The sequence below is a fragment of the Mus pahari genome, chromosome 4 (genome assembly GCF_900095145.1).
Source record: "Mus pahari chromosome 4, PAHARI_EIJ_v1.1, whole genome shotgun sequence".
Classification (NCBI taxonomy): Eukaryota; Metazoa; Chordata; class Mammalia; order Rodentia; family Muridae; genus Mus; species Mus pahari.
This window is the reverse complement of record NC_034593.1, coordinates 74,840,828-74,857,420: the sequence shown is the minus strand read 5'-3', so window position 1 is coordinate 74,857,420 and position 16,593 is coordinate 74,840,828. Positions and strand designations below refer to the sequence as shown.

Sequence of the window (16,593 nt, the reverse complement as noted above, 5' to 3'; positions counted from 1 at the left end):
TAGAACTTCCTGTCTCTCTATTCCTCTGCCTGGGGGTCAGGATGTAGAACTTCCTGTCTCTCTATTCCTCTGCCTGGGGGTCAGGATGTAGAACTCTCAGCTACTTCTGTAGAGCCATGTGTGCTACCTGCTGCCATGCTCCCTGTCATGATAATAATGAACTCACTCTCTGAAACTGGAAGCCATCCCTCATTTAAATGCTTTATTTCAAAAGCGTTTCCTTGGTCATGTTGTCTCTTTCACAGCAATAGAATAGTGACTAAGAGAAGTGTGGCAAAGGCTCTGAGTCAGTAGGTATTGGCACAGCCTCCAGCACTAGAGGGGTCTGTTTGGCTGTATAAATAAGCAAGCTATCCTTTCTCTATGGATAATGGCTGACTCTATGTGCAAGAGCAAACTGGATTCTTGGATGGCTTTATGAAAAAGTCCTTACATTTCCTCTGGTTCATGAGAAGCAACTTCAATGATTATTATTCTTTAAATTTATTATTAATAAATTGCAATACCTCTGGATTTCACAGTTACTTTATGTTATTGGAGAAGAAATTTGTGGCCTGCAAGAAAGTTGATATAAACTTGAAACTGAAAGCCTTCTCAGATTTCAGATGAAAGGAAAGGCAAAGTGTTCTGCTTCTATCTACAGTCATTTAAGGGAAGCATGGGAAGTCAGGGCAAGAGGGAATGTGTGGCCAGGCAGTGGTGGCACACCGCCTTTAATCCCAGCACTTGGAAGGCAGAGGTAGGTGGATCTCTGAGTTCAAGGCTAGCCTGGTCTACAGAACGAGTTCCAGGACAGACAAAGCTATTCAGAGAAACCCTGTCTGGAGAAGAAAAAAGAAAGAAAGAAAGAAAGAAAGAAAGAAAGAAAGAAAGAAAGAAAGAAAGAAAGAAAGAAAAGAAAAGAAAAGAAAAGAAAGAGAGGGAATGTGCGTTGCTTGGGGTACCCTAATGTTCCACAGCAGACTCGTTTATGATCTGACTCCTAAGTTGTTGGGGACTGGCTCTTTCTAGAAGATTCTTCCTCCCCCTTTGCTTTCCCCAGGTCTCCTCACTAAGCATGCTTTCTGTGCCTTCTGGCCATGCTTATGAAATCTAGCAAGCCTGTGACTCTCAGTCCAGTGTGTCACGGCAATGTCTCAGCTCACCGCACCAAGCAGCAAAGTGCACACACAGGCAAAGCCCTGCACCTGCCGGGAGCAGCACGCCTGCCTCTGCAAAGCCCGGACCTGCAAAGCCTGCATCTGCAAAGCCCGGATTGTCCTCTCCACGGCTTATCTTGCTGACTAGCGAATGGGAAGTATCGTTATCTCGGCTCGTGCACAAGTCAACTGGAGGCATTACATTCACGTGTGAGGTTGATGCAATCTTTGGATTGGGTTATAACTGAGTTAGTCAGTCTGACTTGCACCTAGACACTGACACAGAGGGGTATGGAAGACCCCCAGTTGGAAGTGAAATCCATGAAAAGTGGAGTGTCCGCCATTTCACCCAGCTTGCGCAGGGTGAAAACTAGCCAGTAGGCCTTTGCCAGGCTCCTGGCCTGTCTCTACACAGTCTGTGCGATGGGGTTGGCTTTTATGTTGATAATTAGTTTGAAAAGCATTCTGCGACATGAAAGTTAGATAAAATTTCAGCTTTCCGTGTCCAAAAAAAACCCCAGTTTTGTTGGCACACGGGTGCGATCACTTGCTTGCCCGTGCCCGTGGCTGCAGTTCAGATCTGTGGGTAGCAGCTCTGATGCTGTGCTGGTTCAGAGGCCGGAGTGTTTACTATCTGGCTCTTTAGAGACAATGCGTACTTGACTCCTAGGCTTGCGTAGGTAAAGCAGCAGTGATATGTGGTATTTTTGAGTCTTGTGTACCAGGCACCGGGCTGACATTGTTTAGGCAACATCTCACCTGGTTCTCACGGCTCGAAATCTCTCTGTCTCTCTCTATCTCTGCCTCTCTGCCCACTGTCTCCACTAGAAAGTACTTCTCTACCTGAGCCTACCATTTTAGAGACAAAGGCCAGAGAGATTAAACAATTTGCCCCCCCCCCAGCTTGTCAACGTCAGAGCTGAAGTGCATACCTGTATCCATCTGATTCTATAACCCAAATTCTTCCCCACCACAGAAACTATCCTGTCAGCTAGAGCCACATCCATTTATCTCTACAGGTCGGAGGTAGAGAATGCAGATGAAAAAGTATTTGAGATTAGATTTATTTTTATTACCTTCCTTGTTTAATGAGGATGTTTGTGCTGATCTCTCATTAAAATACTTGAATCCCTTAGTGGTAGTGATCACCTTGTGGCTCAGCACAGTGCCCTCCACATTACAGACACTGGATAAGGTTTGTCGGATGAAGTTGGTAAAGAGTGGGGAAGACGGCAGGAGGTCACACACAAACCAAACAAAACAAGAGAACAAAGAACAGAGAACAGAGAACAGAAGGAGAAAGACATCAAGGAAGGATTGGGGTACCTCTGAATTGGCCATGAGGTCCCAGTGGCATGACCCTGGGACTCACAGCCCCAGCAGGACACCTCCTGACAGGTCCAAGCAAACTTTTACATGCTCTCCTTCTGCTGTGCCCCAGCTGTTTGTTTGCCAGCTCCCGTGCCCTCCCCTCCTGTGGTACTGTGACCTCTTGGCCCGAGGCCCAGACACACTCTAATCTTAGAGGGCACTAGGTAAGTCAGCCTTTGTTGCAGTGTGTCCTCTCAGAGGAGGATATGGAAGCAAGCCCTGAGGGCTCCATGTCCAAACACTATGGCGGACATCAAAAGGCATAGCTTTGATTCTGGAAGAAGACCAAAGGGAAACTGGTCTCCCCCAGTCTTTCCAGGAAGTCTGCTGGCTGGAAGAGAGAGAGATGCTGGTGCCAGGCTTTCTCTAAAAAAGAAAAAGAAACAGCGGTGGGAACAGAAACTCTCTCTCCCTTCTTGAGGCCAGTCTGGCACTGAGAATCTGTGTGAGGAGCCTCCAAGGTCCACAGAGAAGCCATGAGATAGCTGAACATGTGGGAAGGAGCTGTGGAGGCTGAGGCCAGCCTGGTCCTGTCGAGTATGCAGAGAGGACCCCCCCCCCCTTTTTTTTACAGCCCCTCACCCCACACAGAGGCCTCTTGTGTATGAGCCTGTCCACTCTCATATGTTGCTTTCAACGACATTAAAATGAGGACAGAAGTTACATATAATTCTTAGGATTGTCATTGTTTATCCAAGATCTCCCTACACATCCCAGACCAGGCTGGTCTTGATCCCTCGACCACTGTCCTCTGAGTGTTGGGATTAGAGGTGTATGCTACATACCCAGCTTTAGCCTAGTCTTGCCTCCAATAATCAAAAGTTTGAGTCTTATATAAACCCAGCTCCAGAAGTACAAACTTATTAATCCACTAGGGGCTTCAATAGTAACACTAGCTTATGTGCTTATGTGCTTATTTTTGTGCGCCTTGCTTTGCTCCCTCTAGCTTGCTCAGCTATCTTTCTTAGACAGCCTAGACGCATCAGCCTGGGGATGGCATTGCCCACGGTCAACTGGGCTCTCTTGCATCAACTAGCAGTCATGAGCCACCCCCAGCAGACATGCTCATGGGCCAGTCTGATGGGGACCATTTCTCAAGGGTCGGTCCCTCTTCCCAGGCATTTCAAGTTGTCAACCAAGATTAGTCACCATCCTCTTATTATATTAATTGGAAAATGGAGGCTCAGAGGAGTAGGGCTGTGTGCCATTCTGACAGGCATGATGAACTGTCATGCTGTCCGCTCTGACCTGCTCAGAATGATCCTTTTGTTTAGTGTATTCCTGTTGTTGAGGGTACCCACCTGTTAGTTGTCAGCCTCTTGGTAAGTAGGTCCATCAGTGCCTGTGTCCAAGTACACTTTATTTAACTTAATAAAGTCCCTATGTGCTGCTATTATATTATTATTATTATTATCATAGAAGCTGCACCGCTGTTATTTTAGACATACTAGAGAAACTGCAAAGCGCTTCATGTAAGTAAAAGGGTAAAAAGTGATTTTAAGAACAACACATTCACATAACCTGATTACAGTCTATTGTTTTTGTTTTCCATTTTAATCAGTTGTCAACTTCTGCCGCTCCTAAGTTCTAAGTAAAATTGATCACTAAAGTAAAAGTTATCACAGGTATGCATGGACTTACGGGAATATGTAACACATCTAGGGTTCAATACAATCCAGTTTCAGACATCCATAGGAATCTTGGAACTCATCCCCCAAATTGGGGGACCAGCTGTAGAGAGAATCTGAGCCACACCTTAATCAGAGCCACGCCTTAATCAGAGTCACATGCGGACCGGGTGGGATTACAGGGTCAAGAGGCCTGAAACCCCATCGACTGCTCAGAAAGATCCTGTCCGCCAACGACACACTGGAAGAGGCAGGCAGTGAGGACTAAGGCCCAGTCCTCAATTTATTCCCCGTAGACAAGGTGCCTATTTTACCACCCTCTTTAGCTTAAAGCTCTGAGTTATTGGGTGCTCAATAAACTCAAGCCTGTTTCCTGCCGAAAAGCACTTTAAGATCGGGAGCATCCGCTGAGACTCTGGAACCCGGATGGGCAGGAGGCAGCCGAGCTGGAGTCCTAGAAGAAGAGGGCGTTAGCTGAGAGAGCACATGCATTGTGGGATGTCAGTCCAGTCACTTATAATTTAGAATGCTGTCATCAGAACCGGCAACGCCCATCACTGCCACTGCCAGTAGTTTTATAAAAAGGTCCTAACAAGTAAGTAGCATTGGTGGTTCAGTGGTAGAATTCTCGCCTGCCACGCGGGAGGCCCGGGTTCGATTCCCGGCCAATGCATGTCTAGGTTTTTCTTTTTTTTTTTTAAAGCTTCTTTTCATTAAACTACCAAAACGAAACAAAACAACAGAACAAAAACAAAATACAAACAAACAAACAAACAACAACAACAAAAAGGTTTTAATGCCGTGAGGAATAAGGTTAGCCAACGAGACCTACCGAGGGAGGGAAAGGAAGAAATTCTATAAGCAAAGCCATCAGTATCCGGAAGGAGAACGCTTGCCTGCACCTTTTAGCTGAAGCAGGGCTGGCTTTCGGAGGGGAGGAGGGGAGGGATCCACTGCCATAGAAACGGGAGGCGTGGCTATGCAGCACCAGGAAGTTCCTGGGGCGGCTGCCAGCTGAGATTGTCCTGATGTTTTTTGGGTTTTTTGTTTTTTATTTTGTATTTATTTTTTATTTTTTGGTTTGGTTTCGTTTGGTTTTGATTTGGTTTGTTTTTGTTTTTGTTTTTTCACCGTAGAGCCAAGGAGGTGGGATTGGTTGCTTAGTACAGAGGAATGCGTACCAGATTCTCTCTGATCTTCCCCACGGATCAGATCTCCGCGCTGGTGTAAATGTACTTTACTGTGTGGACTGCATGAGAAGAATTTCCTTAAGAGAAAGAAGGGCGCCCAGCCAGGCACGAGTAGCCATGCACCCAGTCACACACCTACCCCCTCCGGCGGGCAGTCTGGGCTTGGCTGCGCCTCTGGGTGAGGTCAGCTGCCCCCACGTGGTTGCTAGGTAGGACCAAGAGGCCAGAGTTCGAGCCCTTGCTTGATTTTCTTTATTTACATTTCAAGAAACCAGGAAAGGGGATAACATTTGAAATGTAAATAAAGAAAATGTCTAATTAAAAAAAAAAAAAAAAGGCTTCAGGCTTCAACCCTGCACTAACAATCAGGGACTTGCACTACGTCGAATTTGACGTTTAAAATGAGAAGTCTACTAGCCTCTGATGTGCACGGTAATGTTGCCAAGGATAAACCTTCTGTACTTGTTTCCAAACGCACATGTGCCCATGCCTGTGCGAGCCAGAGGACAACCTCAGCTGTCCTTCAGATGTCACCGCCTTGGTTTTGTTGAGACAGAATCTTCTTGTTGGCCTGAAACTCAGCCAAGGAGGCTACGCTGGCTGGCAGCGCAACTCGGACCCTCTTGACTTCTTCCGCAGTGGGATAACAAATACAAGCTGTCATGACTGGTGTTTTTGGTGTTTTAAAGATGTTTTTTGAGGAACCAAAGTCAGGTCCTCATGCTTGCTGGGAAAGCCCTTTCTTTACCTGCGGAGCTGTGACCCGGCCCAGCGTGGATATAGCCAGGGATCCAGAGTTAGCACTTAGTACTAGGAGACCCCATTCCAAGTGTGGGAAGGAGACATCCAGCTTGGAATTATACACAGCCAGCAATGGCAAAGTCAAAGGGCACTTTGGTATCAATTGTATGTTCCCTTACTCGGCCGTATACAAAGAGGAGAGCCAAGGTGCACAGAAACTCAGAGCCCGTTTCCCACCAATCATCTGTCTTTTCTTCTTTTTATCCTGTCTCCATGTACAGCTGCATACCAGAAAGGGCATCAGACCCCTTTATAGATTGTGATGAGTACTGGGAATTGAACTCAGCACCACCGATCTCACCAGCCTTAAAGTTTTTTAGTGGTTTTTAAAAGATTTATTTATGTAGAGAGTACACTATAGCTGTACTTCAGACACACCTGAAGGATGGTTGTGAACCCCCATATGGTTGCTGGGACTCGAACTCAGGACCTCTGAAAGAGCAGCCAGTTTTCTTAACCACTGAGCCATCTCTCCAGCCCAACCACCTGTCTTCTTAATTGTGTTACAAACTCACATGTCCACCACTGCTCAACACAAACAAGGAAAACACAGCGCTTCCTGCTGAACTTAAACTCTAGAATTTTAAGGGAAGGAGGGGGGGGCGGGGGGGGGAAGGACTCAGGTGATCAGACTAGCCCTCGTCAGTCTTTGTTTCATGTTATCCCTTTACCCGATGCAGATATTACAGGTTGGATTGTGTCCCCTCTCCTCAAAATGCATTGAGGCCCTAACCCTTTATACCTTATTTGGAAATGGAATCTTCACATGCATAAACCATTTATGATGAGGCCGTACTCAGAGCAGATCCTAATCCAATGTGACTGGTTTCTCCACTGAGAAAAGAGGCATGGAGAAAATGCCATGTGGAGACAGAGATGGACAGAAAGGTAGTTGTGTTAGAACGTGTAACATAACTGGAGTATTGCCTCTATAAGCAGGAGGACATGAATGGGTAAGAGGACATGAATGGATACCAGAACTGGAGGAACACTCCCCTGACAGCTTCCCTGGGAACCTGACCTTGTCAGCACCTTGGTTTCAGATGTCTGACCTCTGACACTATGAATGAATGTATTTCTCTTGTTTTAGGCCTTGCCAATCTGTGGGGCTTTGGCACTGCAGTCTCAGGGACTGACTATTGTGAGTAAAAATAGTATAAGGGGAAACGCACGTGATCTAAATGAACCTGTGTCCTAGCTTCCACAAATTACACTCCAGGATCCTGAGATGATGCATAGCTAAGACGGCCAAACCACAGGCCCCAGTTTAGGGGAAGGGAAAGATCCCTAAAGATGCAGGTAGGAAGACACACTTTTCAGTTATGAAAATAAGATGATGAAATCCACGAATTATAGAGGAGCTGACTCCCAGGCAGATGTTGGGTGATGAGAGTGGGCAGCTCAGAAGTGCCCACTTCAGAGCAGCCTCAGTCCCATAGTCCAGACTGACCAACAGAAACGCCTTTCTGTGTAGGACGTTGGACTCAAGTTTTTGTTGTCTGCTCAACATGAGTCACCGTGGAAAGGTATCATGAGCTCAAAGGTCACTATTGACAGAAATACAGGGTTTGGGGAAAGAAAAGCAATGTTCTGTTGCACTCTGTGCTGGGCAGACTCCATCAAAACATGTCTTCAGTTACGTTGCTCTGGCTGGGTCCCCATTATTGCCATTATTGTTGGCTGGAAAGAGCTGTCCTTATCTTTGCATCCTATTAACGTGACTATGAGCACTATAGTCACCCTGCCCCGAGGGGTGATTTCTAGGTCTTTTTCTATTGTTTATTTTTCTGTGCCTAACACGGCAGCTGGCACATAATCATTTGTGAACTGGACACATAGTCAGTGGGAATACCAACACCAGGTGTGGTGGTTTGAACATGATGTGCCTATGGGAAGTGGCACTATTAAGAGGTGTGGCCTTACTGGGGAAGTTTTAGCCTTGTTAGAGGATGTGTGTCTCTGTGGGGCTTTGAGACTCCTAAGCTCAAGATGCACCCAAGTGGGGAAGAGAGATTCAGTCTGTTCTTGGCTTCGTTTGGATGAACATGCAGAACTCTCAGCTCTTCCAACACCATGCCTGCCTAGAAACTGCTGTGCTCCCACCTTGATGATAATGGACTGAAACTCTGAACCTGTAAGGCAGCCCCAGTTAAATGTTGTCCTTATAAGAGTTGCCTTGGTCATGGTGTCTCTTCACGGCAATAGAAATATTAAGACAGTTCTGATATCAACTCTTGGTTTGAATCAATTGTTCCTTACCTTTGTCCTTCATAAGAGTTGGGCAATAATTCTCACAAGAGTTCTTTGAAAGTCAAAGACAAAAAAAAAAAAGTAATGATTACCCCAGGCAGTTGCTAAGCTTTCTGGTTTCTGGTTGCCCGTGTCCCGTGTTTCACTGGTTGTATCTATTATGTCACTGACACACATTCCTCTCTGATCTGGCTGGCTTTGGTCTACTCTGGAGTTGCCTGTTTACTCTCTCTGCTCTCGTTTATCCACTAGGGGCGCCATGGCACAGTTCACCTCGGCTGTCTAGCAGCAACTCCTTCAGCTAGGCGCTTGACTTTCTAAACTTCAGTCTCTACTAAACAATAGTAATACCCACTCTGCTCCAGGTCCCCACATCTGAGCATAGGAAAGAAGAAACATAGCAACAGCCACTACCATCACCCTGTACCTGTTGCCTGGGAGTGTCAAAAGGAAGATGCTGTGGCAGCTAAAACACCCTCCCACCATCCAATCCCCAGCTTCCAAACAACTGTGCTCAATGCTCAGACATGCCCTAAAAACAAAGGTTCATTTTCCCATGACAACCTTAGATATACTCATTAGGTTCCAGCTGAGCTCCCAACGCCCATGCTACCCAGACAGCAGCAAAGCCATGGTGACAAGGCTATTTGGAATAGGGCTATGTAATGCTATATCCACGGAATGTGTGTTCCTGTCCAAGTGAAAGGTTGGAAATAAACTGCGAGCCTTGTATTAGGCAGTCTGTTCTCGCTAACAAACAAATACCTGAGAGAAACTTTCAATGTGGGAAGGTTTGTTTTGGAAGTTTCAAACCATGGTTGCTTGGCCCCAACACTGTGGGCAAGACAAAGCAACATGTAAAAAGGATTTCGTATTCTAGCTAGCCCGTATAAAAGACACACAATCCATGTATTTTACTTACAAGCTGTCGGCCAAATTGGGCAGATTTTGGAGCTATTCTAACTTACATGTCAGTATATGTCCCTTGCTACTTGCCGTACTTGCTGTCTCTCCTGGCCATGTGCTCAGGGTCCTTTTCCCTCGTGGAGACTTCCTCTCCTCTCCATCTCCTTTCTCCTCTTTGGTCTCTACTTGTGACCTCCAGGCAGGTAACTGAAAATCCACCTATCTCTAGCTACAGCCCAATCTTAGACTTTAACCTTTTATTGACCAGTTGACTTGGGGAACAAGGATACGTAGCATTATTTGGTGTCCATGAGGATCTCCTCATTGGGGGCAACCAGATCTTGGGGTCCAGTAATTAGCATTTGAATACATAGCAGCACCAGTCCAACCCCAACAGCAACATGGGAAAGGGGAGAGTGGAGCAGGTTGGCCAGAAAGTGGGAGCACAGGTCAGGACAAGATTATCTAAGTCATGCTCAGCAATGTATTCTCTACTAAGTAGGCCCACCTCCTAACTCCATCACCCTTCAATAATGCCATCAAATGATGAAGCCGTCAATGGGTTAATCCCTCGATAAAGTCAAGACACAATTCAATCACTTTTCCAAAGCCCTGGGACCTTGGGAACCAAGCCTTCAACACATGAGCATTTTGGGGACACACTACAATGGAATAACTCCCATTGTCCCTCTCTCACTCCAGGCTCCCCCAGTACTGATCCAGGACTCCCAATGCTGGGAGCCAGCTGACCTCCCAGCCTTTGTGTGTCCAGTGCGTGGATGAATTCGCATCCCTCCTGTGGGTACCCGAAGCATCCCATTCCTCCTCTGCCGGGCACCTTCTCTTTTACTCTGTAACTGTCTGCGTACTAAAATCCATCTTCTTCTGTATCTGATTGGGACATAAGTGTTCAGAGCCTGTTAAACTCTCCTCTGTGTCCTCAGTACCTGCTCGGTGCCTGAAACACTGGACAGTGAATGAGTGTTCACTGAAATGAAGGATGGAAAGTGTGAGCCTTCTTTAACTATAAGCCCAGCAATAAAACTAAGGACCACTCCCTACCTGCTGCCCCACTTCTTACCATCGTTTCTCACTGTATCAAGTGTACCTGTCTTAGGAAGACATTGTAAGCTGGTGTAGGGGGGACCTGGCTATGGTTTTAAGTATTGGTCCTAAACGCAATGTAAACTTCTGAGGCAGAGTATGCCGTATGCCCACATAAAACCCTGTCCATAAATTTATTATTTATTGTTATTCATAGTCACCCCAAGTCAGAAATAGACCTGGTGTCCACCAACTGTAAGAATGGATAATTATAGCTGGGCGGTGGTGGTGGTGGCACACACCTTTAATCCCAGCAGAGGCAGGCAGAGCTCTGAGTTTGGAGCCAGCCTGGTCTACAATGTGAGTTCCAGGATAGCCAGGGCTACACAGAGAAACCCTGTCTCAAAAAAAAAAAAAAAAACCATGGATAATTGCAATGTTCTACATCTACACAATTAGATATTGTTAATAAAGGTATGTGATACTGATATATGCTATCGTGTATGACAATGATTTCATTGTCCTGAGACTAGAACAGAGAAATCTATTTGTGTGTGAGGGTTCCCTACAAGTAGAAGACTACACAGCCAGAAAGTGAATTAAACACTGTTTAGGATTATAGGGGATGGAAAGGGAGGTGGTGACAGCCAAAAACTCAGGGTTTCATTTGGTTTTGAGGAAGTGAAAACCTTACACCATTGAGTGTGGTGATCATTGTCCACATCTGTGAATAAGGTGTTTTATTATTGTCAGGAGTAGTAGCACGTGGGCTATTTTGAGAACGTTTTCCCTCTGCAGCCTAAGTTAACCTGGAACTCAGTATAAAGACCAAGGTTGGCTTTGAATTCATGGCAATCCTCCTGCCTCAGCCCTCTGGGTGGTAGGATTCCAGATGAGAGTCACCTTGCCTGACTGAAGAACACTTTGAGATAATTGTGTAGTATATGGATTATAGTTCAATAAAGCTATTAAAAAAGAAAAGAAGTCAGTTGGCTATATGTAGCATGGCATGCCTTTAGTTCCAGCACTCAGAAGGCAGAGGCAGGTGGGTCTCTCTGAGTTTGAGGGTAGCCTAGTTTATAGAGTGAGACCCTGTCTTTAAAACAAACCAACAAACAAACAAACCTACCAATTCCAGAAAAGTCTACAGTGTCAATCTTGAGAGTGTTATCTCTGAGAGCTTAGTGGTCCTAAAATATCACACCCAAGTCACATGTCCCTACATTTTCAAGACCAATTGACATCACTGAACTCTCAACTCAACATCCCACTACTAACCAAGATAACCTTCACTGATCTCAGGAGTCAGGGCTCCTTTAAGGCCTCAGTGCAGTGCTTAACTGTGGGGAAAGAATGAGTGTCATCAAATATGCAATTTCATATATTTGAATAAAGAATTGTTAGTGGCCACTCTTAAACTAACAAAGATGGTAAACTTAAATACTGAATAGTATTGCCTGTCTCCACTGTGAAAGTTGTGAATTCCATTCTAACATGTATGGCTTTGATTCTGAAATATTGATTACAATATAAAGACCTAAGCACTGTTAGATAGGCACTTGTTGGCCATTTTGTGCTCAAAATATTTTAAGTGAATTTGATCGATGACTTGGGAGGAAATCAAATTATGGACAAATGCAAAGTTTGTCAGGTTTCTCGATCCTTAACTGAAACCAGAAACAGAACAGTCTGGTTTTTCCCTAATCAGAGAGTTCGTACCATCTACTTTTCCCCTCCCTAAATGATTAGAACTATAAAAATCAGAGAAATGTCCTTTGTATTGTTTGACTCGGTGGAACTGTGTTACACAGACCTTTACTTGGGAGATATACCGGGTGGAGAGGGTAGAAGAAGCCGTGTAGTGGATCTGATTTTATATTTCAAACAATCTGCATTGTTTCAAGCTACTTGCTACACCCAAAAACACAGATTTTAGTTTAATTAACTGCTGAGAACCCATGGTGTCACACCCACCCCAAACACGCCTCTAAATGTGAACTTTTCATCCCTTCTCGAATCTGTTCTTCCTGCTTCTGCAGTGGCTTATTTGACCAGCAAAACTGCTTTCTGATTCGCAACACCCTTGGGTGGGTACCAGTTTTGTCAGCACCGCCAGCGATGCTTGCTCCTTATGCCTCCTGGGGTTAATCCTGCAGTCGGGGATTTAGGGATGGAGCCTGGCAGCGGCCTTGCACGGGAGCATGCGAACAGCTGACTGCTGACTCAGAGGGGAAAGCCAGCCACCCGCGAATCTCTTTGCAGCTCGCTGCTGCATCCCTATCCCACAATCCCTTGCTGCAGTGTGGCTTGCTGCAGTCTTTTCAACAGACACTGAGAAAAAGATGTCCTGTAAGATAAAGATTGATTGGTCTGAATTCGGAAGGGGGTCTCCTCCTTGTTAATGACCCAGAAACATTCCTGCCGACTTTCCTGAGCCTTCTCTCATTTCCTCCATTTTTCTCTTCCTCTGTCCTGTTCATGAGCTGGCGCATCACTACTTAGAGCAGAAGATATGCTGGGCTTCTGATGATGGCTGCATTGCATGGTAGGGGATTTTAACCAGTCTCTTTGCATGGTGCTTCCAAACTTGAGAAGGTAGCAGAAATGTGCATTGTTCTTTTGGATGGCCGCGGAGCTGCAGCGACAGCCTCGAGGGGGTGTCTTTCTTTACCTCGCTGACTAGTCTGTTTCTCGGGAGAAATGGGTAGGTCCTGGGTGCTTGCCTTTCTATCTGGTGGATAACTGCTCCTGCGGCTCTCGCTTTCCTTTCTTGGTGATGCTGCATGTTCTTTGACTACAAAATAGGGGATGACCCACTCTTTGCCTAAACAAAAGCATCAAATTAACAAGTGTGGGGAGAAAGCTGTTGTGAACAGATTAGGTTTTTATCCATTTCAGTCGTTATTTTAATGTTGTCTTGACTTATTTCAAGAAGGATTACTTTTCCTGTATCTTGCTAGTGAGATAAAGTATTAAATTTGCAGGGTTCTTTCCTGGCTACTCCTAGGTGGAGGGTGTGCGATCCTACCCTTCCCCCACCCGGCTCTCAGCCTTGGGTTGAAACGCTCCCTGCCTCCCAGTTACCATTGGAAACCCATTCATTCATAATGCATGACTCGACCCCCTGGATTCTAGATGCCATTGAGAGCTGCAAACGTACATGCATCAAATATTTCTTTCTGACAATTTTTCCTGCCTTGGAAGTACAATCAAATCTGGGTGGAGCTCAATGGAAGAACTACATAGACAGAGAGAAATCTTTGGGTTGGCCCTTAGTTCTGCTTCCTCGAATCATGGGTAATTTTTGTGTCAGGTTACCCCCCCCCTTCCTCCTGCAAGAATGCCCCACCCTGACATTAATCCTCATTGTACAGCAATAGGAAAGCCAGTAGGAAGGACATTTATTTCCAACTAAAAATCGAATGTTGAATAAATAAACTCTGGAGCCAAAAGACAATATTTTCATTTCAAGAAAAGATAGGTTCTGTGTCATAGCTTCCAAGATCTAGACTCTAACTGAGGCATTTACAAAACTATCCGTTCTTCATCTCATGTTACAGCAGTTTTATTCTCCTTGAGTAAATTGCTGGAGGTTTTAAAACAGTATGATAAAGAGGACCATTTGATCCCTCGGCTCCCTAAGTTGCATTCTTCTTTGCGTAGTATAAATTGATTTTCAGAGTACTTCCCTTATTTTTAGGCAGGTGCTTTACTGGCCCTGTTCTGGCCCAGTGTGGTGTTAAATATTGCCGGCCACTGGAGGGCCAGCCCACCAGGACACAATGGGAAGTTTCCTGTGTGGCCTGGCATGGGGAACTCCTCTGGTGTCTAGCCCTCCAGACATCCTTAGCAGGGCTTCCTGGCCCTCTAAAGAGTTCTTCTAAAAAGACAAGCAATTTGCATTGCAAAGATTGCAAGGCAATGTAAAAAATTCTCTGACAGAGAAGTGCTGTTTGGAGACTGATGATATGTAACCCACATAGTTTTTAAAAAGACAGTCAAGTCTGGACAGGCTTCTACTGTGAATGTCACAATCTTAAGATAGTTTTTAAATGATTAGAACAACAAAAGAGTAATGGGTGCTATGAGTTATAAAACAAATTAAAAATACATGTTCATTGTCTCTAAAATGAAACTGCCCACCATTGGGATAGCCTTTTGCCCATCATTGGGATAACCTTTGGGATTGATTTCCCTTAATTCAACACACATATCTGCCTGCTTTACATGAAGACATTTCTTAAAATTACCAAAGCTTACATTTTAAGAATCCTCTTGCCTCTTATTATTTCTCTGATGGAGGCTGTTGCTCTAGCCAAATGTTCTCCTGTATTAAAACATATAATAGAGAAAGAAATATTTTAGGTTTAGAAAAATGCTGCAAATCATCTTTGTGTGTGTGTGTGTGTGTGTGTGTGTGTGTGTGNACGTGTTTGCCAGACCAGTACTGCTTGGAACAACGCCCCCAACCAGATCATAGTTTATTCCTGCAAATTTTTGAGTGTATTACTTTTAAACTGTAGCAGAGTGTTAGCTTGAGCACATCTGTCTTGGCTTTAAAAAAAAAAAAAAAATCCTCTGCCGCCATCTGCCCCTTACAGGGCTTCAGGTCAGAGCCCAGAGCTTCACCAACAGCAGCTATTGGGGTTTTCTGAGCATTTCTGTTCTGCAGGTTGTCTGAATTCAGGAGATCAGGTTTCTGCCTGAAACTTGGAGCCTTAGATTAGAACAGAGTGGGGTGGGGTGGGGTTGGGGAGCCAAGTATTCAAATCGCCTCACTTGAAGGAGCCACGTGTTGCTGCTTTTTGTATGCCAGTCTTTCTAGCCACTTCTCCACTTGGTTTCTCGCCTCCATTTCTCTGTGAAGCGCTCTCTATTCTTTTTCTGCAAACTTATTATTGAAGGAAGCATGTATGCTAACTGACAGCAGAAGGAACATGCTTCCTGTGCACCAGAGGCAAGGGCACAGAAGGTGTCTGTCACACAGGTTTGTGTCTTTGGGAGTTCTGAGATGAAATACTTTTCTCCCTTTTTGTCAGCCTCTCAGCTCTCAGATGAGATCCTTACCCCTTAGCAGCATGGCTGCTCCCTGCCTTTCAGTGGTTGCAGAATTCTCAGCTGCTTTTGTGTAGTCCCCAGAGGGAGCCTGGAGGAGCCATGGCACAGTGATGGATGTAGGGAGAAGAGACCCCACTCATCTTGATTGTCCCAGGGCATCGAAAAGGTAAATATCAGATTAGCTTAGCCACTTAACGCTCCTCATACAGACTCAGCCCTTTGGAACCTCGAAAGCCCAGAGCAAGGCTTAAGAGAGTGAGGACTTGAGTCCCACTTAGAAATCAACTTCATGAGGAGAAGCCAACGCATCAAGGGAGCTGTCACACATCCATCCCTGGCAGGAGAAGCAGAGCTTTGGGCAGCTCAGGCACACCTTCGCCTGGAGACTGACTGAAATTAAAGGAAAGGTTCTCAGTCCTTCAAACAGACACACGCACGCGCGCGCGCGCGCACACACACACACACACACACACACACACACACCCGAAAGAAAAGATCTTGGATTCTAATTTACAAAGTGACTCCCTGGAGATCAGACTCGATTTAACTGAAAGTGGGTCACCCTGTTTTCATTCCGCTGAAGACTGCCCTCTTTCTTCTAGCTGAATCACCAATAACAGTGCAAATGCAAGCACAGAAGGATGGCGATGGGCTCATAACAACCCAAAACACTGGCTGGGGGAGGTACAGCCTTGCACGCACATGTGTACTTGTGTGCCTGCATGTGTAGAGGCCAAAGGTCAATGTCTTATATGATTCCTTTCCCCCTTATTTTTTGAGTCAGGGTCACCAACTTGTCTCCATTGGTCTGTCAGTGAGCCAGGGCACTGCTTGTCTCTGTCCACCAGAGCTGGGATTACAAACTGCAGCCGTTCTTGACACTTGTTTTTTTTCTGCGGATTGGAACTTGGGACCTTATGCTTGTGTGGCAAATACTTTACTGACAGAAGCACCTCTACCCCGCCCCACAGAACACTTATTCTTTACATTGTGCTTCACCCATGGCTTGGGCTCTGGCCCAAGTGTCACCTGTCCTGGTGGCATATTATGATTTATTAGTCCACTTCCTTTCTATAAGTGTATCGGAAAGTTTAGATCTCTTAGAAAAGCTGGGTTATTGTTTGTTTTCTTTTGGCCTGTCCTCATTATTAGATAAAGAACTTTTAGAATATATATATGTATATATATATATATATATATATATTC

The 16,593-nt window shown here is 45.3% G+C and overlaps 1 protein-coding gene and 1 non-coding gene across 5 annotated transcripts in view; both read left to right on the top strand.

Annotated features, from left to right (window-relative positions):
* The window catches only part of Trim2 (tripartite motif containing 2), a 144,115-nt gene that overhangs the window by 73,460 nt on the left and 54,062 nt on the right, over positions 1-16,593 (top strand). Inside the window, exon 1 of one of the 4 annotated variants that reach the window (XM_021195645.2) lies at positions 12,624-12,874. The exons of the other annotated variants lie outside the window; for them this stretch is intronic. Coding sequence (XP_021051304.1) covers positions 12,872-12,874 — 3 coding nt within the window. The 5' untranslated portion in view covers positions 12,624-12,871. Of the gene's footprint in view, positions 1-12,623; positions 12,875-16,593 lie in introns of those variants that run through there. 4 annotated transcript variants of the gene reach the window in all.
* Positions 4,741-4,811, top strand: Trnag-gcc. Its single transcript has one exon. It is a non-coding gene; the product is annotated as a tRNA-Gly (tRNA).